We start from the raw sequence: 21832 nt of genomic DNA on the forward strand, positions 1-21832 counted from the left end.
TTCCCCCATGACCCTTCATTCCATGGGACTGCAGACGTTTGCTTCTACTGAAGCTACTGCTCCCACCTGTCAAATCTCATCATGAACACTACATACTAATCACGTTCTCCAAGACGTGTGCTAAACCCTCCTATCTCTAGGCCTTTGCTCAAGCTCTTGCCTTTGCCAGGAAGGCTTTACTTCAGAAGTGGGAAACTGCTGCACTTGGGCCCAGCGAGGAGGGTCTAGTAACGGCATCCTCATGGCAACTGTGGGCAGGACACCCATCTCAGCCTGGCTCACAGCAACAAAACATAAAGATGCTCAGTCAACATTTGTAAAATTGAAATGGGTAGCCATGGTGGAATCCAAGTTGAAGCCAAACTTACTCCTGTTTAAAATCATTAACATCAAATTCCATCACATATAAAAATGAACATATACTCTACAGAAGATTTCAGACAAATGAAATATACTCCATCGAACATTTAATAAATTACATTCGAGTACAATTTTTTTTTAAAAAAGGACAAAATTGTAACATAAGTATTCATTAAAATGGTGAACATTTAAACATTATCTGAACAGACCAAATAATACTCATTTACTTTTATGAAATGTGTGGAGAAGCTAGGAGTTTATGTATAAGGCTGAGCATTTTCAATATTCCCGGCCTAGATGAGAAAAGACTGTGTTCTCTTACTGGTGACTCAGGAAATACGATCTACTTGTGTTAGAACTGCTGGTGTGTGGAGACAAGGGTAGCACCTATGACTGGCTGGGCTCTGGAAAAGAAGCATGCTGTGCTCCCATGCTGCTCTTGGACACAGGAGTCAAAGTCTGATCTAGGGTGCAATTACATGCAGGGCGTAGAGAGGACTGCACCAAGGGGTTCACTGAGGCTGGAGGACCAAAGGGAAAGCAGTGTCCTTTGACTTTAAAATACAAATGCTTGCTGGGCCTGACTCAAGAATTAAACTATTATAACAGATCTAGTTTGGGGGACAGCTTATCAAACTGCCTATAAATTCAAGCAGGGTATCAGCTCAAAAGATGCCTGTCTGGTTTCAGTTGGTACGGAATCTATAAAAGTGTTTACATGTCTATTTTGGATAAATTTATTTCACAAAGCTACTATTTCATTTTATAAGGACAATAAGGTTCATTAACTCACAATATAAAACAAAATTTGTAAATGAGATGACAGAACTATTTCAAATACACTTTGTTGAGTAAAGGCATTTTCACTAACTATAAAATCTAGTGAGACAAAGGGTAATTACTCCACAATTATTGTCAAAAGACTTTTAGACTGTAGTTTAAGTTCAAAAGGTTAAGGATTTTACAAAAAGATAATATGAGACTATTAATTATATATGAAAGGTATTTGATTAGACACAGAAAATATTAGTAAGTTTAGTTTTCTTCCTTTTGAAAATTAGCTTCAGAAAGTAATAGCAACTTCACTTAAATTTTGACCTACTTTAATTCCTTATCAATGGCACCATAACTTGGAATATTCAAAGTAATCCAGTTACTTTGGCCACCAAATTAAGTCACCATTATGTTTCTAAAATAATCTATCCAGGATACACTGGAGTAGCCTATACTTGTTATATAGTATTGTATTAACTTATAGATTTTTTCCAATATTTCCTATGTTTTTCCAAAGTCCTGTTTCCCAGGACTTTGCTCATTAAATACATCTACCTTAAAGTTCTAAACACTCATGTCCATTATGAGAACATGGGGGGTAAATCTATTCTCTTTAATGTGACAAGCTACATTTGAAGAAATGACCTCAAACCTGCTATATTGGGACAGGGCTGGAGGTACTATCTGAAGATATGAGCGATGTTCAGGGGGCAGACTACAGACAAGGGATTTTTAAAATTTTTAATTTCTCAAGAGAAACATTCTGGGAAGGGAAAAAGTGTTCTAAATCTAGGGTATGTTCAAGAGCCCTTGCTCTCATAGCCAAATGTATGAGAACAGTTTTTCTTAAAGAAATATAGGTCTATGAGCCAAGACAAGCTTTGGCTAAATGATTGGTAGCTTTTGTTTGGCTCTGGAGGTTTCCATGGAAACAGCCTGAGAGACAGAAAAGGGAGCATTATCATCTTTATCCGTAATGCCATCTGATAAAACTGCACACTGATTCATTCATGCTATCCAGAGCAGATGTATTACTTTTGATAAGCCTGGGCAAAGGAAGGCACGAGCTCTATCTGACCACACTTTCAATTTCTTACCTTCCTCCATTTGAAACCTTAAATAAAAATCCCGATAGAACCTCCTCTGAACATTCCCCCCAGGAAGCTCCAGTTAAAGTAATGCTTCAATAATCAGAAGCCAAATGAAGACACGTGAAGCATCAAGTGGCGCTCCACTGCCAAGTTCTTAAAATTATATGACACCAAGCATCCTGGAGCTGAAGAAATTATTCTGAAGAGTGTTTACAATTCCATTATATCAGATCTCAGCCAGGCAAGAAATATTTTCTTAAGTGTTTATTACACACAGTTAAATCAGGTGGCATCACCCATAATTTTTCTCCCTCTTTACGACTAGATTTGTAAGTGTGTGTATATGCATCTATATATCTGTATCTATATCTATATATTTAATATAGTAACACACACCACACACCGTTATCTAATCTTATTTCAGGTAGTGCTTCTCAGAAATGACACAAAAGCAGCCCTATCTCAGATTTCTATATCTGAAGTACACAAAAATAAAAACCGCAACAATAAAATATAAACAAAACAAACAAGATAAGGAGGCATGCAACCTTTAGCACCATATTTAAGACCACAGAGGGCAAGGATATTGACAGAGGTCTGAAGAGCAATCCAGCTCTGGGTTTCCCTCAGATTTGGGAATGGGATCACAAACACTGAACCCTCTTGGAGAGTCCAGTACTTTTAAAAAGGGAAAGCCTGAGAAATTCTATTAACAGAAATGTCAAAATCCATGATTTACCAGAGACAGATGATTTGACATCATTTCTTATTCTACTTATTCTCAAAGTACTGAAGACATTATTCCTTAGGAACAAACTGCTCACTTTTGGAGATCAGATGGGAAATCACTGCCAGCTCAATGAACTACATGATGCCTCAGTAAGTTAAAAACACATGATATATCCCCCAAAAGGACAAATTTACTCGTGAAAAGTAGTTTACTAATGTGCAGTTAGCTCCCTGCTATCTGTATAATACAGACAGGGGCTATACTGAGAAGATTCAACCTAGCACATACAATTGCACGCTCCACAAGGCCAAACACGTGAAAAACACCCACACCGCTATGCATCATGGCATTGGTCTGGGAACCTAAATCACGAAATAAAGTCTCAGCTTGGTCCTTACCATAAAAAGGGACTAAAAGTCTAGGGAAGGGTTTATTTAGAGATGTGCTGAAGATTTTGGTGGTTTAAAGGTGACAGGTAAGAAGTTATAGGGCTAGAAATGACTTTAGATACAGCTAATGCAAATCCCTCATCTTATTGGTGGGAACACTGAGGCTCTCATAAGTGTCAGCCCTAACCAATGGAAGAACCGTGACTGGAAGAGAAGCCATGGAACTCTTAGTGCAGTACTTTCCCCACTATGTTTACCTCTCAGGATCCTTCAAATCTTAATATGTATCATTTACTCAAGCTTGAGGAAAATGACTGAAAAATAATCAGATAGGGAAAACGCTGAAGTTTTACAAAGATTTTGGCAATAATTCATGTTCCAATGTGCTTAATATTAACAAGGGGAAAACCGCAGTCATCTTTTGGTGAAATGTTATTTCCTACACGAAACAGGTTCCTTTTCTGCGAGTTGTTTTCGTAGGTACTGGGATAGCTCACAGCTGGCAGCTCTCATACGCCCCATCTTTATAGTTAGAGTTCAATTCGGCAGATCCTATATCATCAGGCGAACTGAACTGACTGCTATCTTGAGAATCTGTATCAATACTTTTGGTCTCTGACTGAAGGTGGACAGAAACTTGAACTGCTATCTCCTGGCCTTGTTCATTCAGAGAACCGTCATCCGAATCTCCTCCTGGTGAATTACTCCGGCCCAGCTCTGGGTTAATGACATAGATACCACCTTGAGCATTCAAGGCAGGTCTCTCTTTAATTCTTTCTCCTATGTCATCAGGGTCATCCACTCGCACAGCCTCAAACATCTCCTCAACAAAGGCCCGACAGTTTAGAATAAGGGGCGGAAGAGGCACGCTTCTTGCCAGTTCTTCAATATAACGAGCAAACTCCATGGTCTTAAATTGTGTGACTTTGGCGAGCTCCAAGGTCTTGGCTGAGGTGATGATGGGGATGCGTTTTGCAATCTCAAAGGCCTTCTGAAGTTTCTCAGCCCCTTCAGTTCTGAAGAATTCATTGATAGCCTTCTCAGTCTTACGAAGATGGCTGCTCATCATGCACAGCCGTGTGACATTTAAGATGAGAGTGATTGTAAAGGCAATCAGGCAAACAATCATGTAGTAGACACTCATGTCTCCCGAGGTGAAGATAACACGCAGGGTGACAGAGTAGGAGGCACGGGTTGGAGACATGACAAAACATGTATAGAGCCCACGGTCATCAAAGGCTACGTTGGTGATATTCAGGAAGTTCTCAGAAACCAACCATTTTCCACCTGATAACCCAACAGAAATAAAAAATGACAGCATAAAGATTATTATTACTAAATACGCCAACTGCATTGTCAATATTCTGCCTCTTTGTAAGAATATGTTAACTCATCCATTATATTCTGCTATTTGTTTAAATAATGTAAGAAAGGGTACACTTTTATGACCAGAGTTGGAATTTAAATAGCCTGGAACTTAGGAAATCAAGATCTTCCTTCTTAACACTAATGATTATCATAGCTACATTTCACTTCTAGATGTAACAAGCTTTTCAGGGAGATAAGTATGTCTACATAATGTAAATGATGAATTAAAAAAATGTTTATATGTCTCTACCTATACTTTTTCATATACTAGAAGGATATGCCTCAGAAATAGAAAACAATGGGGGAACGGCCAGGTGGCGTAGCGGTTAAGTTCGTACACTCTGCTTTGGTGGCCCTAGGGTTTGCGGGTTCAGATCCTGGGCATGGACCTACACACTGCTCATCAAGCCATGCTGTGGTGGCATTCCATGTACAAAATAGAGGAAAATTGGCGTAGATGTTAGCTCAGTGACAATCTTCCTAAGCAAAAAGAGGAAGACTAGCAACAGATGTTAGCTCAGGGCCAATCTTCCTCACCAAAGGGAAAAAAAAATATAAAACAATGGTTATTTCCGGAGTAATGGTTTATGAGTAATTTTTATTTTCTTCTTTTTATTTAACTGTGTTTGTTTGCTTTTGGTAATGAATTATATAATAAGAGACAAAAGTTATTAAAAAAAACGCTACCAATTTAATGCATTTGTTCAATTACTAACTGGCTAATCTGGCATGCTTTGCATATGTTAATTTGTTTTGTTAGGAAAGGTTTGTTGATGATATCTTGATTTTCTGGCAAGAGTAACTGAAGTCTAAGCCAAAAGATATGTCTCACAGGTCAGGGTAAATGAACAGTTTGGTAAAGAGAATAAAGTTGCCCTTAAGATGCCTAGGCTTCTGTTGTAAAGTTAGAACATGTGCCTCTCTTCCATCCAGGAAGGTATCTTCATTCAGGGAACATGTATACTAAAGTATATGAGTATGAAGAGCAAAGCATCCTGACCACCCACTTTGATTTAACATCCTTTAATAATTTGGCTCTGCCCGCACAACTCTCACATTTGTGGTAAATTCTGAGTGTACTCTGTGCATTAACTATGAAAGCCATTCAAAGATGGAATGGATGGGCTAACCTGGCATGTAGATGTGAGCTCCAATGACTAGAAGTGGTATCCCAGAGGAGGCTGGGTACTGCTTGTTACGCACCACCTGAGTGCCTAATCTTCAAGCTCTTTTTCATCCCTGACATTCTATGGTTCTGGATGATTTTAGCAGCACGTCAATTAGTAAGTACTCTGGACTGTGCTCATTTTTATCATCATCAAAATCTATCTACATGCTATAGTTATATTTAAGAGCCATCACTTCACTAATGTAAAGAGGAGGAAAATATGCAGCTATGAATATAGTCATTACTCCACAAGCTTCTGTTTTATGAACTTGGAGCTAAGAAAAGGACACCCTATGAATCCCAGGTATGATGAACTATGTAGACTCTATTCATCAACCCACTGTACTAAGACCACAATCTAAACTCTCTAGCACACTTGCTGATAATAGCTCAAGATTTATGAACCTTACACTAGACTGACATGCTCTTTAAACTCTTCTCACTTGAGATTCATAAAATTTAATACAATTTTCCAGAGCTGCTACTGAAAGCATCAATGATAGATGTTAGTGGTTTTCAAAGTAAAGGCAAAATACGAAAATGAAACTGCCATTCCACTTGGCTGGTCTTATCCTCATCTAAGCTTTGTTTATGCTTACAGTCAGTCTGTCAGGATCACACTGATTGAATAATTCAAATCTCAGATGCGTTTGGTCAGGATCCTAGAACCCAAAGGAGATAAGAATCTAGTTCAGTGGGTCCAAATGCGGAACCCCAAATCATGTTGAAAATACACATTCTGGGCACAACTCTAGAGATTCTGATTCAATAAGTCTATATTCTTAAGAAGCTGATTAAAAATATTCTGTTCTGACAATTCCAACTCTTTAATTCCTAGGTGGCCAGTTGCTCAATTTGTACAAGGTTAAAATGTTTAGCATATACTTTAAAAGGAAACATCATCTGTGTCCTTTTCTGTTTTCCATTTTATTATAAATAACCAAATATCTTTTATATTCCAAGAGGTTAGACTACCTCTCTAGCAAAAAAGATAATGGGGGCCTTTTCTGAAAGTGTAGCTTGTGAGGATCTCAGAATTTAATCTTTATCCCATTGATGTTTCATGGCGATTACTTTTTGAGGTGCTTTAACACAAGCAGCCTTCAAAAAGATCCTTCACAGGGGCCGTCCTGTGGCCCGAGTGGTTGAGTTTCCACATTCTGCTTCGGCGGCCTGGGTTATTGCCAGTTCGGATGCTGGGCGCTGACATGGCACTGCTCGTTGGGCCACGTTGAGGCGGCATTCCACATGCCACAACTAGAAGGACCCACAACTAGAATATACAACTATGTACTGGGGGAATTTGGGGAGAAAAAGCAGGGGAAAAAAAAAGATTGGCAACAGTTGTTAGCTCAGGTGCCAATCTTAAAAAAAAATCCTTCTAGCAGAACACTAGCTAAGGAAATAGTATTCTGATTAAGATGTGTTCACAGGTCCACAAACAGCAAAATCAAATGAAAACCTGTCAAAAAGGAGATCTTGGTTGCATTACTATGTTTGTGTGATTTTTAAGACTGAGACACAAAAAATACAAGAGAAACTCTCCTGTTTTCAAGTAAATTAAGGTATAAATAGAAAAAAAATTGAGCTGGAAGGGCTCAAATAGCTCCTCCTCAGTGCCCTTCAAATACTCAGAGGGACTTAAAGTTTTATGCACAGATCTATAACCATTTTTAGAAACATCTTGGATTTCATCTAACATTTTTTAGTAACTCATTTCCAAGCAGAGATTTTTTTATTTATGACAAATTTACTTAAGTCTAGCCAAAATCCTTCTTGCAGGGCCACCACACTGTACTATTCACATTACAGTCCAGGGGAATGGTGCCCCTGGAGTTGTGCAGTACGCAGCCTGCACAGCTGAATGCAGCAAACTTGATGTAGTCTACCTTCAAAGAAGGAAACCAGCTCATTAAGAGGAGAGAAAATAGCTCACTGGCATCATGTGAACATCTCTTAAATTTATAATTATTCTTTATTTTTTTCTTCTTCTGGTTAAGTAATTATAATTATTTTGCTTTCTCTGATAGGTATATACTCCAAGCCTTTCAAAAGTTTTAACTATTCACCCTGGCACATCATCATTGAGATTTGTTGAATATGCCATAAAACAAAGACAGAAGCAACAGGAAATGAGTAACCTCGATTAATTATACCCTGGCATAGTTACCTCTGCCTTTGTCATCCAGTTGCTGTCCTTTTGAGTTGTACCAATGGACATCTTCATGGTGGTCGACTGTGAGAAGACACTCAATTGAAACACTAGCTCCCTCTTTGGCTATGATGACATCATCACCTGAGTGGGAACCTGCTGAGAGTTCAAAGCTTGAGGGAAATGATGCATTTAAAGAACTATGATTTGTTCCCAGTGGGGCCATTTGATTGAAGCCTACATCTTCCAAAACAAAAGCAGCTGGCACAGTAACACTCACCACTAAAGCGAATAAACAACAATGTGGCTTCATGGGAAAATGGGAGAAAATCTTGTTTAGATCTGGAGAAGTCAAAAGCTTCTATACTATAACAAGAGCACAGTGGGCAGTTTATTGCTTGGTATTGCAGTTTTCCAAAAAAGTGGCAGATCCAGGTATATTTCAAAGTCTTCAAGATTAAAAGATGTGAGTGGAGACCAACCTAAAAGAAAGCCAGACATAAAGTTTAACCAACAAAGACTCACAATGGGGTGAAGCTCTATGTTCTAGAAATGAATAGATGTGAAACTGATTAGAATAAATGGTGCAGACTTCAGGGAGTGAAGCAGAAAGACCACCACCTAAAGATCTTACACGGAGACGGTAGAAAGAGCACTGAACTGGGAAATGGCAGACCTCGGTTCTGGTCCTAGCTTTGCTCCTAACAAGCTGTACGACCTTGACAGGTCACATTCTCTCTGGGTTGGTTTTCTCATCTGTCAAATGAAGGACTGGATGAGACAATCTCTAAGGACTCTTCTAGTTCTAAAATGCTATGATTCTATTTCACTCTGACAAATTCTGTGCAACAGGGAGCAAATGAAGGCTAAAATATTTAGCTTAATGATCTTTTATTTCAACCTGCACCACTACCATCTGTTGTTATATCAATAATGTAAATCAATTGGTACATCATAATCATAACCATGGAGCTCAAATTTGAGTAATTCAAGCACAAGGTATATTAGATATAAATAATGCAGAGCTACTCGAGGTAGTTTTTTTTTTTTCTTAATAATTGATGCTTCTTTATTTTTCTCTCAATAGCCATTGAAGTTGCTAGATTATATTTGGAGAAAGATTGGACATGGTCCATCGAAGTCCCTTCATACAGAAGATTGTGGCTTTTTTTTTTTTTTGTATTTTGTCGAGGTAGTTTTTTTAATAGTAGAAAGAAAATTGCACTCTTACATATACATAAAGTTATTGATTTCTGAGGCTAAAGAACCTCCCTCCTGGGCAAGAATGTTAGACAAAAGAATTTTCCTTTAATAATTTCTTCATTATCAAGAGACAAAACACAGTATATTTAACAGTTTGTAAGAATACCAATTTCTAGCTCAAAGTCTGGAAAACTAGCTAAAGGAGGAATTAACATCTTAAATGTCTAGTTGGTAGAAATGGAAATATAAACTACAGGGAAAGATTGCCAGACAAATTTAAAAGAAGAGTAAAATACCATGAATAAAGTACAAAATAATATCCCAGTATAAGAGTCTATGTGATTTGATCATCTTCCTGATAACTTGATTCCTCTTAAATCACTGATTCTCAAAGAAAAATGTCAACTTCTATTTCTATAAAAGATGGGATGAAACACCCAGCTTTATTTCTTATGAGGGGCCCAAATAATTAATTTTGGAAATGACACTTATTCCCCTTTATTCTTACATGAAGGCTGCTTCATCATAGAACATAAAAAGCAATGGATCATCGTATTTTGTCATTAAACTCCTCAAAGTCAGAATTACAGTAAGTTGTAAATGTTATTTAATTTTCATTAGCCCTTGAAAGAATGGTTGAATGATAATAATTTTCTATATCTTTCAAATTTAAGGATGGACAATTCAGAGTAAAACAAAGGACTTCACTCTTTGCTGTTATAAGAGATTGAACACATGTTTATTTCCATTTCTTCCTAAATCCCACTAAAATGACAAAGAAACAAAGAACTTGGGCATTGGACGGGATTTTAGACATGATCTGATCTAATCCGTTCACTTCACAGTGACTTGCTCCTTTAGATTATACTATAAGTTAGTAGGGAAATCCTGGTTTCTCTTTATTAGGAGGGAGTGGTATGTGGAAAGAATGGAAATAACATTTATTAAATGACTGCCATAAGCCAGGCACTGTGCTAGGGGCTTGACATGTGTGAGCTCCCAAGTTCTTTTTCACAATAAGATACACAACAATCGGAGAATGTGATTTTTGTGCTTTATTCTAGACTAGTGATTCTCAACGGTGACAGGAAATGAGTGGCTGAAAAAGGGCTCCAGGTTTTCCCCAGGACTTCAATAAAGAGTTCCTGGGGCTTCATCCAAGTCAGCATTTTGCAAATTTCATTCATTTCTTCTACTGTCATGATTTTCTTTTTGCTATATCTGTGTACTAAATTATTATCATTTATATGTTTTCTTTAAATGAACTCATTATTTTACTTTCATATATCTATTTTAAAAGGAAAGTCTAAGTCATATCTGTGGATAAAAATACAGTTGTACCTCAGTATTCAAGGGGAATTGGTTCCAGGACCCGCTGCGGATACCAAAATCTGTGGATGCTCAAGTCCCTTAGTTGGCCTTCTGCATCCACAGGCTCCACATCCACAGATATGGAGGGACAACTGTAACTGTACACAAAAGCACAATGAAAACGAAACAATGTTATTAACTTCCAGAGATACCACCATCTGCTAAAGGTTCTGAGCTTGGGGCCTGTTCTCTGTGTAGGGAAAACAAAAATAAAAACAAACAAGACAAACCAACCACCCACAACTCCACTTTACTCTAATACCAACTCACTTCTTATCCTGGCCACCCCTTTCTCTCCACTCTTCCCATCACTGAGTTTAGAACCATTGTTTTAGACTAGAAGCATACATTTTCATCTATTCATCACTATCTAGTGAGCACCTACTACGTGCCAACCTACTGTACTACAGACACTGTCTCTGCCTTCATGGAGCTCAGTCTGGCAGAGGACATAGACACTAACTGAACACATGGAAAATATGCTAAATGCTACCCCAGGGGAAGTACAGATGCTACAGGAGCACCCAACATGTGGAGCTGACCTCATCGCAGGAAGCCTCCCTGAGGTAGGAAGGTTTGCAACAGGACCTGAGGGACAAACAGGAATTGCGAATGGGAGAGAACTATTCTAGGTAAAGAGAGGAGACAGGGAAAAAGCAGAGGGATCACTGGTTAGAAGGTGTTCAGGAAAAATGGTTACAAGTTATGGTGATGAGAAGTGGTGGCCAGAGAGTGCTGGGTCCCATTCTGGAATCTGGTGGGGAGTAGTGTGGGCCAACAGCAAAACTGAAGGTGGACTTTGGGAACTGGAGTGGGAGACTGAAGTGAGTGAAGGAGACACTTGTCCAAGATGAGGAGGTCAAAGAACTGAGAGGCTAAAGGGTAGGGTGGATCACCTGTGGGGACGGTGTTGTCTCCCTCGGATCAAGGTAGCTAGAGTAGAATACACCGGAAATAGAAAAGATGGTCTCACGCTCCTTGCTCAGAGATGCAAGAGCTTTGGGGGAATGAACAGCCTCCACTTGAGAAGCTGTGGGGCAGCAGTGTCCTGGCAGTGTTATTGCTGTGTGGAACCCCTTCTTCATGCAGTTTCCCTGAGTCTCCTCTCAAGGTCCGGCAATTCCTCCCACATGGATCCAGAGTACACCCAGAGGCAGGGTGGGTTTTCCCTGACCCCGCTAGCCCTCACCATTACACTACTCACCTGGCTCTGGTATATGCTGCTCTGTACTGCAACACAATCCACACCATCTTATCTATGAGCCCCTTAAGCACAGGGACTATATTTTTTATTGCTATACTTCATAACTAGCACATGCTCAATAAATATTTACTGATGGAGATTAGTTTAAATTTGATAGAGTATTTGATGGATCTTTGTAAAGTAAAGAATGTTACGCAAGAGCCGGCCCGGTAGAGCAGTGGTTAAGTTCACACGTTCTGCTTCTCAGCGGCCCGGGGTTTGCCGGTTCGGATCCCAGGTGCGGACATGGCACTGCTTGGCACGCCATGCTGTGGTAGGCATCCCATGTATAAAGTAGAGGAAGATGGGCACGATGTTAGCTCAGGGCCAGGCTTCCTCAGCAAAAAGAGGAGGACTGGCAGTAGTTAGCTCAGGGCTAATCTTCCTCAAAACAAAACAAAAGAATGTTATGCAACAGGGATCATAATTATTTAAGCCAACATGCATTTACTAGCACTTATATTCTGAGACAAAGAGAGCCAATGCTAATAATCTCAAAAGACCTTAGAAGGGGCTGGCCCAGTGGCATAGTGGTTAAGTTCGCATGCTCTGCTTCGGCAGCCTGGGGTTTGCTGGTTTGGATCCCGGGTGCAGACCTATGTGCTGCTTATCAAGCCATGCTGTGGCAGGCATCCCACATATAAATAGGGGAAGATTGGCATGGATGTTAGCTCAGGGCCGATCTTGCTCAGCAAAAAGAGGAGGATTGGCAGCAGATGTTAGTTCAGGGCTAATCTTGCTCAAAAAAAAAAAAGAATTTAGAGGTGCAATGCCTAAAGACACTCCTTGAACCAACCCCCAAGTCTTCACTTATTATCTTGTCCTGGAAGGAATAAAAGACTACCAAACCCAGAGTTTCCAAACCAGGTTGAATATCACAATCATCTAGAGAGCTTGTTAAAATTATAGATTCCTGGGTCCCACCCTAGACCTAGTGAATAAGAACCTCTGGGTTTGGTCCTTAGAATTTATGGTTTTTAATTATCTCCCCGGGTGATTCAGAAGCAGAGGGTCCATGGGTTAGAATCTGGAGACCACTAATATACTTTCTCATTTCCTCTACAACTGCCCTGCCTAATGGTGCTGCAGACTGAACACTTCCAACAAGAGAGAACTATCACATTCCACTCTGGATTTAGATTACCCTGATAAAGGCAGGGAGGTTCAGAGTACAGACTGGAGCCAGATTTCCTAGATTTGAATCCTGGCTCTGACTCTAACCAGCCTTGCAACTTCTACAACTGACAATCTCTCTGTGCCTCAGTCCCCTCACCTCCAAAACAGGGAAAATAACAGTACCTATTCTCATACGACTTTTGCGAGGTCTGAATGAGATAGTGTATATAAAACACAGAGTCTGGCAATAGGAATCACTGAATAAGCTCTAGTTACTCTAGTTATTATTATTGTTGACTGTTCTTTCAGATATTGTGCTAAAATCCACACTTGACAGTAAAACCATTATTTAAGATAAATGAAACATATTTACTCAGAATACCATGCAACCATTTAAAAATCTTGGAAGGGGGAAGGGGAAACACCATTACGTAATTTCAATCTTTAATTTTAAATTTCACATTTTCTTTTTCTCATTGCAAATAAATATTTTGCAATAACATGGACTAAGGAGGCATTGTAAACTGACCTTGCAGCCCAACCATGACATGTTGCATTGTTTTTATGTGTCCTGAGTTTGTGGTAGAGAACCTTTGCTGTGATCTATATAGCTTATGTTTCCCTTTTTTGAGCCCTGCCTCTATCTTCTCAGGCCCAGGAGGAAGTCAATCCACTGGGTGACTAATCAGAAGCTTTGTTTTGAGACACTGTGGGTTAGGGCCATTTGAGGAAGAGAAGGCATATAGTGGGCTGAGGCAGTCAGGTTTGGGCCACATACAGAGAGAAGCAGAAAGAAAGGACAACAGGGATGGAGAAGGCAAAGGGAGAATGGTTAAGAGAGGAGAGAGGGGATGGGGAAGAGAGGTAAGAGGAGCAGAGGGGAAGAGAAAGAGGGACTGACACAGGCTGCTCTGGTTCCTGACAGAATTCTACTTCCTGGCTCCAATACGACTTTCTGTTTTTAGAGAAATAAACATATTTATTCAATTTTATTCAGAATTAAAATCACAGAAATGAAGACTGAATGTGCAAACAAGAAAGGAAATGGAGAGATGGTTAGCTAGGAGAAAAAAGATTAAGTTCAGCAAAACTGCTTGAACTGTGGCTGTGGCTCCCAGCAATCCTCATCACGGATCTCCAACTCTTCCCCTCCTTATACACTGCAGTGTGTGACACAAGTTGCCCATGTGGCCAAGATTTGTGGTTCCTGTTCTGTTCAGACAGAGCCATTCGCCTCTACTAGAAGTTTAAAGAAACGTACAAGACAGTGTCTAGAAAAATACTATGAATACCCTTAAACTGCCCTTAGGTCAAAGGTGGCAGAAATAGCCTGGTATACTGATTTTACACCAGGAGAGCAACAGGTCCCATAACATCCTTATATGTCCAGTCAATAAAGGCAGGCTCAGCCTGGGTACTTTATACTCAGACCATGGGTATCCCAAACACAAAGGACTTCTAGTCCAAGTTATTAAGAGACACACCCATTTGCAGATAAGAGGCTGCTGAGTAGTTGAGAGGTAAAACACTGGCAAAGGTATGGGCCCAAGAAGGTGACAGCAGCAGAAAAGAGAGCGAGGGAATAAATTACCCTTTGGATTACGATACCGTTGACTTATCTCCTCATACTAAATTTCCTTTTACTTAAGTCAGCATGAATTGGTTTGTGCTACTTGCAAGAAAAACTATATCGACTATGACCATTCTACTCATTTTGGAGTAATGATTTTAAAATAGCTCAGCTAAGTCAGGGGCCCATTATGCGCAAGATGGAGTGCTGGGTACTGCAAGAGATGCTCAGGTGAATTAGGATACTGTCTCAGACACTCAGAAATTTACAAACTAGCCTAGAAGGCAGGGGCAGAAACAGCTAACCATATACAAGACAGTGTGAGAAGGACTGAACACAAGTATAATTGTGGTGGGAACACAAAAGAGAAAGAGGACTTTATGAATTTAAGGAATACCAGCCCTGGTAGTCTAGTGGTTAAGATTTGGTGCTGTCACCACCATGGCCTAGGTTTAATTTCTGGTCAGGGAACCACACTATCCTTCTGTCGCACTGTGGCAGCTGTGTGTTGCTGAGATGCTGAAAGCTATGCCGCCAGTATTTCACATACCAGCAGGGTCACCCATGGTCGACAGATTTCGGCTGAGCTTCCAGACTAGAAAGACTAGGAAGAAGGATCTGGTCACCCACTTCTGAAACAACTGGCTATGAAAACCCTATGTAGCAGTGCAGCATTGTCTGTTACAGCAGGTGAGCGGATGGCACAAAAGACCAGGCAGGGTTCCACTCTGCTGTACACAGGGTCACTAGGAGTTGGAATTGACTCGACGGCACTAACAACAAAAAAAATTTACTTGTAAGTTTGAGACTTCCCATAATAATATCATGCCTGCTCATCTCAATGCAGCAGCTGACATTTGGAGGCTAAGAAGAGTTCAAAAAGGAAAATAAAAGTGCCACCTTTCTGTAAACAGTTAAAAAGGGCTATGCTATGTTTGTGGGTGAAGCTACTGGGTAGAATTTTTTAATATCTTTCTTTAGCATTAATAAGAATAATAGAAAACTGTGATACTCAAGTTTAATCCAACTCCTTTTTCATCTTTTAGATATTGTAAAATGTAAGCTTTTCTAGGATCATCTTTTAGATATTGTAAAATGTAAGCTTTTCTAGGATCATGAATAATCAGAAATGCAGAAGATTTTACCCTATAGAACCATTCTGAATAGTGGCTACATTATTAAGAAAAAAAAAGAAAGAAAAAAGAAAAGTGTCTAAGCTGTCATTCCTAACAGATTGCCTTGTTGCTGTTCCTGCCAACTTCTGAGAAAAGAAATATTTCCATTCTGTTCCAATTCTCAACACAAGTAAATAAGGAAGTAATGTAGCTGATTTCCGTTCTCGTGGCTCAATATTAAGTTGGCTGAGGAAACTGCTGTTAGCTGAAATAGTTCTGGGATAACTCAAAGGCAGGAAAACAGTAATACCCAGATGGTAATGGTTTTAGCTCCAGTATACTGGGAGATTAATGCTTCACTCTCCATAATCAAATGTGTTCTAGGTGTATTTGCAGCTCATCCGCTCTTCTCTGCCTGCACTGTTACACCTGAAAAATGGAGAAGTCCCCCTGAGCCTGGCACACGAATGGTCAAGGTGGCATGCTGAATTGGCACGGGGGAGAAAAAGCAAAGGAAAAGCAGATTGTTAGTACTCTTCTATCATTTGCAAAGTACAAACATAAAGCTGTTCTGCTTATATCCCTATAATACTCAGATTATAGGGATCTGAAACATAAAAAGGTTAGTAATATTCAAACAGAAATTCCCACTTTTGAAAGCCATTTTCTGAAAAGTTTCTAACTGAAATAGCCCTTATGCTCCTAATAGTATCTTGGAGCCATTACATACCTCATAACCCTCAGCTCAAACTTCAACGTATTTTCTGGCACACTGAGAAACAACTTCTGTATTTGTTGGAGTTTTGCTTTAAACCAGAATTATTTGTTATACCTGTGACTTCTTTTTTGCATTTGCTGAAGCTACTGGATGTGAATGACAAAGACATTGATGTAACTTAGATTTATGATCTCCTTAACCAAATTTTTTTTTTCTGTAAAGTCTGAAACCCGCACCTCCCCCCACCCCCAACCCAGTGTCTCAAACTCAGTATAACTAAAACAGAACTCCCCACTCTCACCCTCAGATTTACTTGCCCAGCATATACATAGCTTGGAAGATAACCACACTGTCTGTTATAACCAGCATTGTCTGTTATAGCAGGTGAGCGGATTCTACAATTCTTTTTGTCATGCAAGGTCAAAGTTATAAGATCATCATGGCTCTATGGTTAGAAGCATGGACTCGAGTTAGAGTGCCTGATCCTAACCCTAGGTGAAGCTGTGAGCTCCCGAGGCCTTAGCTTTTACTTCTATTGAATAAAATTATTAACAGTAATGATCTCATAGGGTAGTTGTGAGTGCGGGGGATCAGAATTGGCCACACGAAAATATGTCTCTTGGGTCATAGCAAACACTTGTTTAACAAATATTTGCATTTCCCATCTCCATGTGAATTGCTTTCCTCCCCTCTGAAGACCCAAACCACTATCCCCAACATCCTCCTTTGTCTTTAGCTGAAGATGGTGTTTAAGGTGGTGGTTTTGGCCATCTGGAGAGTTGCTCAGTATTCCGGGGTTTCTCCCATGTGTACATGTTATTAAACTTTGTTTGATTTTCTCCTGTTATTCTGTCTCACGTCAATTTAATTCTTAGACCAGGCAGAAGGACCTGGAGAGTAGAGGAACTGTCTTCCTCCCCTACATGAGCATCAGATGAACTAATGAGGGTACATTGTAAATACATGCTGTTGTTATTATTATTCCACTTCCTAGATGTTTTTCAATTAAGTGCTACTGTCCCTACCCTAGGTCACAGTCCTGTTGCCTTACCTGGGTACTGCACTATCCTTTTAATTTCTAAATGGGTCTCCTTAACTCTGACCCCACCCCTTTAACATCCCAAACACTACTCCTCTCAGAATTGGTCCTGAACACAAACCCAAGAAAGCCAAGGTGATTTTAAAATCTATTGGTGATTTTTCACTGCCTATGGGATAAGCTTCAAATTCTAGTCTGGCATTTGTAATTTTCCAGGAACAGATTCAGGTGGCAGAACAGAAGTAGCTAGATGGATCCCAGCAGTGCCTGGATGCACAATAATTGTTTGTTGAAGAAATGAATGGATTCAGAAGTCTGGTCTTTAGTTACGCCTCTGTCACTAATTAGCTATGATCTCTAGTGGTCTTAGTTTCCTCATCCACAGGCTGTTTATCATTATCATTCCTTTCTTTGTTTAAATCCTATAATCTTCCCAGCTCCTCTGTCATGGCTCAAAGCCTTAACTATACTTGTTTCACTCTCCATTCTCTCCAAATAACTTTTCACTTTAAAACTCTGGCTCTAGTTGTTCCTTTTGTTTGAAACTTCCTGCCCCTTCCCACCAATATCTTCCTGTGGAAATTCCACCCTCTCTACAACATCCAACTCGAATTTTACCCTGCTCAAGAAGCCTTCTCACCTAAAATCTCATCTCTACTCTCTTAATTTTGGAACAATTTCTTTTGCTCTGTCAGGACCCTAGCACACTGAGAGTACTCGACTCTAAAACTTACCAGTTTTCCTCCTTTGTCAGTTATCTATCTGTTCAAAAAATGAAGCTAACAGATGACACAGTCTAAAAACTTTCTTAGTCCGTTGAACAGGAATGGATTTAACATTTTGAATTCAGATACTTATCAACTTGGTAGTCAGAAAGGTACCTGCTACAAACTGTTTATTGACTTTCCAGAGTCTCAGGCTCTGGAAACTGTTAATGGAGATATTTGAAGATATGGAAATACCACCTTTTCGATTTTAGTGGGCAAAACACTCTAGAGTAAATTTGATCTATAACTGTTTTTCTCAAACTACAATTTTAAACCACTAACATCAAATTAATCTGCAGTGCTTCTTAAAGATGCAGATTTCTTGGCCCCACTCAGACTTACTGATTTGGCATCTCTAAGGGTGAGCCCTGGGTATCTGCATTTTTACTGTGCATATAGTTTTAATGACTTACAAATCAAGCCCATATTTCTTTTGATTGTCATAATATTGTAATTTAGCGATTCTCACAGTGTGGTACAGAGTCCTCTGGGGATCCCTGAGACTTTTTCAAAACGATTGTCATAATAATGCTAGGACATTATTTGCCTTTTTCACTCTCATTCTCACACAATATGGTGCAATTTCCCAGGGGCCACATGAAGGATATCACAAAAGAATGAATGCAGAAGGAGATATGAGACTCTAGCTGTTTTCTATTAAGCCAGATATTAAAGAGATTTGCAAAAATGTAAAGTAATGCCATTCTTCTCAACTTTTTATTTATTTATTTATTTGAGGAAGATTAGCCCTAAGCTAACTACTGCCAGTCCTCCTCTTTTTGCTGAGGAAGCCTGGCCCTGAGCTAACATCCGTGCCCATCTTCCACAGCATGGTGTGCCGAGCGGTGCCATGTCCACACCTGGGATCCCAACCGGCGAACCCTGGGCCGCAGAGAAGCGGAATGTGCGAACTTAACCACTGCGCCACCAGGCCGGCCCCAAATTTTTTGTTTTAGAAAATATTCTTCATAGAAATCCTATGTATGTTAACACGTAATGAGTTTATCATTTTAAGTAAATTAATAACTTTTCTAAAGTTCTGTTTTGATATGGTAAATATTGATAGCTATAACACAAACACAACTCTTTGACGTTCTCAATAAGTTTTAAAAGTGTAAAGGGATCCTAAGACCCCAAAATTTGAGAGCTGCAGCTGTATTTATTATTAGCAGCATTTTAAAGATAAGATTAGGACACAGTTAAGTGGCTTACCAAGATTCCATAGTTAAACCCCAAATTCTATGCACTTTCCATTACAAGAGAAAATAGAGGAAATTACCTCTTTTATACTTATACAGCTTTCTGGAATAGGCATTTTTAAGAAGCTCCCAGGTGACACTGATGCCCCTAAATTTAGAGAACCACCATCAAAAGCAAAGGAAACTATCTGAAGTGTTTTAGGAAGTGACAATTATTATACATAGACATTAAAGATGATAATTCTGAAGGCATTAAATGGAGTTGGAAGACTTGGATTCTCAAAAGGACAAGTCCCTACACCTCTCTGGGACTCAGTTTTTCACATCCGTACAATGCTCATATCTCTGACGCCTTTTTGGCTGTCAGTCTGGGTTTCAGGCACTCCCACTGCTCAAGGACAACTGAAGATATGCATCTTCCTGATAAGGGGTCAGGAGTTATCTTAAAGGCATAAATTAGAGAATGTCACTCTTCTGCACAGAAACTTTCCATCGTTTTCTATTGCTCTCCAAATAAAAGTCAAACTCCTTGTCCTGGCTTACAGACCCTACAAGATCTGGCCTGTTTAAGTCTGGCCTCATCTTCCTCTTTTTGCTGCAGCCACAGCGGCCTTTTTTTCTTTTCCTTCACTTTGCTTAGTTTGTTCCCACTACAAAGCCTTTGCACTTGCTATTCCTTCTGCCTCGAATGCAATCTCCAGATCTTCACACTGCTTCCTCCCTCTCTTCGTTCCGTCACATTATCCTGTTTAATTTTCTTCAGAGCACTCACTACCATCTTAGGCAACGGTTGTTTGTTGACTTGTTTCTGGTCGGCCTTGCTCACCAGAATGTCAACTACTTGGGAGCTGGGCCACAGGCGGCTTGTAAACCACTGTGTCCCAGGCGCCTAGGGTTGCGCCGGGTAGGTACTTGGCGCTCAGTAAACGGACGATGGCCGAGCTCCTGCAGCCCAGGCCAGGCTTTAAAAAGGGCTGCGGACATTCCAGCTTTCTTCACGTCGGACCCCGACCCACCGGCTCGAAGCTATGCCTCGGCACCCCCAGTACCTCCCTCGCAGCGACCCCGACCAAGCCCTCACTCACCAGACCGGCAGCGGGGTCCTTCCTGCCGGAGCGGCGGCTTGACCCGGAAGTGCTCTGGGGCAGGCGAGGCGGCCTCCTCACTGAAGGAGTACTTCCGGGACAGTAGGAGCGGCTCGGCGGCGGCGGCGGCGGCGGCGGTGGTGGTGAGAGGGCAGGCCGGCTGCGTGCGGGACTTCCCGGGAGGAGGCGGCGGGGCGCGGGCTCCCGGGGTCGGCCCCGGCAGCCCAAGTCTCTGGGGACGGGGAGGAGGTGGCCTGGGGCTGAGGCGCCGGCCCGCGCGACTGGACGCGGAGCCTGTGACAGCGCTCTGGTTGCTGGAGCGCTACGTTTGCGTGAGGAGTTGTCGTTGTCAGCATCGGAGAATTTAGGAGCGCATGTTCACCCCGGAGCGCGGGTTTGGGGCCTGCGCTTGTGTGCGGAAAGAAGCGAGAGCGCGTGCTTGTCTTGAGACGGCCGTATTAGTAACGATAGTCATGACACAGACGCCCAGTAGCTCACGTCCTTACTGACAGCTGCTGTTCCCTAGGGGAGGTTCTGTGCCAGGCTCTGCTCCAAGCCCCCCGTCTGGATCGCGTCGTTGAATCTGTGTAGGAACCCCGTCACGTAGGCATCACCAGCCCCGTCTCACAGGCGAGGACACGGAGACGCAGATGGTGAACTCGCTTCCTCGCAGTTGCTGTAGCACGGAGGTGGAAGAAAGTCAGCCTAACTCCAGAGCCCGTGCTCTGAGCTTCTAAGCTAAACTGCCTTCCGTTTTGGTGCTGTGGCTGGAAGTTTCCAAAGAAAATAGGGAGAAGTGTATATGTGTATTTGTGTGTGTGTGAGTGTATGCATTTTTATTTTAAACTTGTGACTCAGTCATTCAGTTTTACTTCTAATGTTCTAGTTCTTGGAGTCTTTCTCCTCCAATTATGAAAATAACACACACTGCATACTTGGCAAACTTACAAAGACATTAAATAGTGCAATTCCATTTACCTGATATTTATCCCTTTTTTTTCCTTTCCTGCTAGATTATTAATCCATTGAGAACAGGGATGGTACAGCCATTCTAATAACGAAAGTGATGATAATGATGGCAATGATAATATAAACAGGGACCACTACAAAAAACTCTTCCCACCATCAGACATTCTAGATGCTCATTAGATCTTTGTTGCATGAATGAAAGGTTAGAGATAAGCAGTCTTTCATATTTTGGAGTATGTCCTTACTCCACATATAACTCCATGTTATATGTATGTTATATATGCTATATATAGTATGCTATATATAAAGTATTATATATGCTATATATAGTATGCTATATATAAAGTATATATATTATGTATTATAACTTGGAGAGAGCATAAGTGAAGAGTGAAATGATAGTGC

At 40.6% G+C, this 21832-nt stretch overlaps 2 protein-coding genes across 7 annotated transcripts in view; one reads left to right on the plus strand and one right to left on the minus strand.

The window, feature by feature from the left end:
- Window positions 1–450: 450 nt before the first annotated feature.
- Window positions 451–20843, minus strand: MFAP3 (microfibril associated protein 3). Of its 5 annotated transcripts, XM_070569162.1 has the most exons (5): window positions 20459–20550; window positions 10577–10704; window positions 8051–8514; window positions 6480–6542; window positions 451–4631 (listed from the first exon to the last, which is right to left on the minus strand). In XM_070569162.1, the coding sequence occupies exon 5, from the start codon at window positions 4546–4548 to the stop codon at window positions 3838–3840; it is 711 nt and encodes a 236-aa protein (XP_070425263.1). In that variant the 5' UTR covers window positions 4549–4631; window positions 6480–6542; window positions 8051–8514; window positions 10577–10704; window positions 20459–20550; the 3' UTR covers window positions 451–3837. The 5 variants fall into 5 exon arrangements, with proteins under 5 accessions (XP_070425263.1, XP_008507309.1, XP_008507310.1 ...); XM_008509087.2 differs by lacking the exon at window positions 6480–6542 and having other exon boundaries at window positions 20459–20600; XM_008509088.2 differs by lacking the exon at window positions 10577–10704 and having other exon boundaries at window positions 20459–20572.
- Window positions 20291–21832, plus strand: part of FAM114A2 (family with sequence similarity 114 member A2) — a 34454-nt gene continuing 32912 nt past the window's right edge. Inside the window, exon 1 of one of the 2 annotated variants that reach the window (XM_070569158.1) lies at window positions 20291–20601. The gene's annotated coding sequence lies outside the window, so the exon portion shown is untranslated. The remainder of the gene's footprint in view (window positions 20602–21832) is intronic. The other variant, XM_070569159.1, reaches the window with a different exon arrangement.

The sequence above is a fragment of the Equus przewalskii genome, chromosome 13, assembly GCF_037783145.1.
Source record: "Equus przewalskii isolate Varuska chromosome 13, EquPr2, whole genome shotgun sequence".
NCBI lineage: Eukaryota > Metazoa > Chordata > Mammalia > Perissodactyla > Equidae > Equus > Equus przewalskii.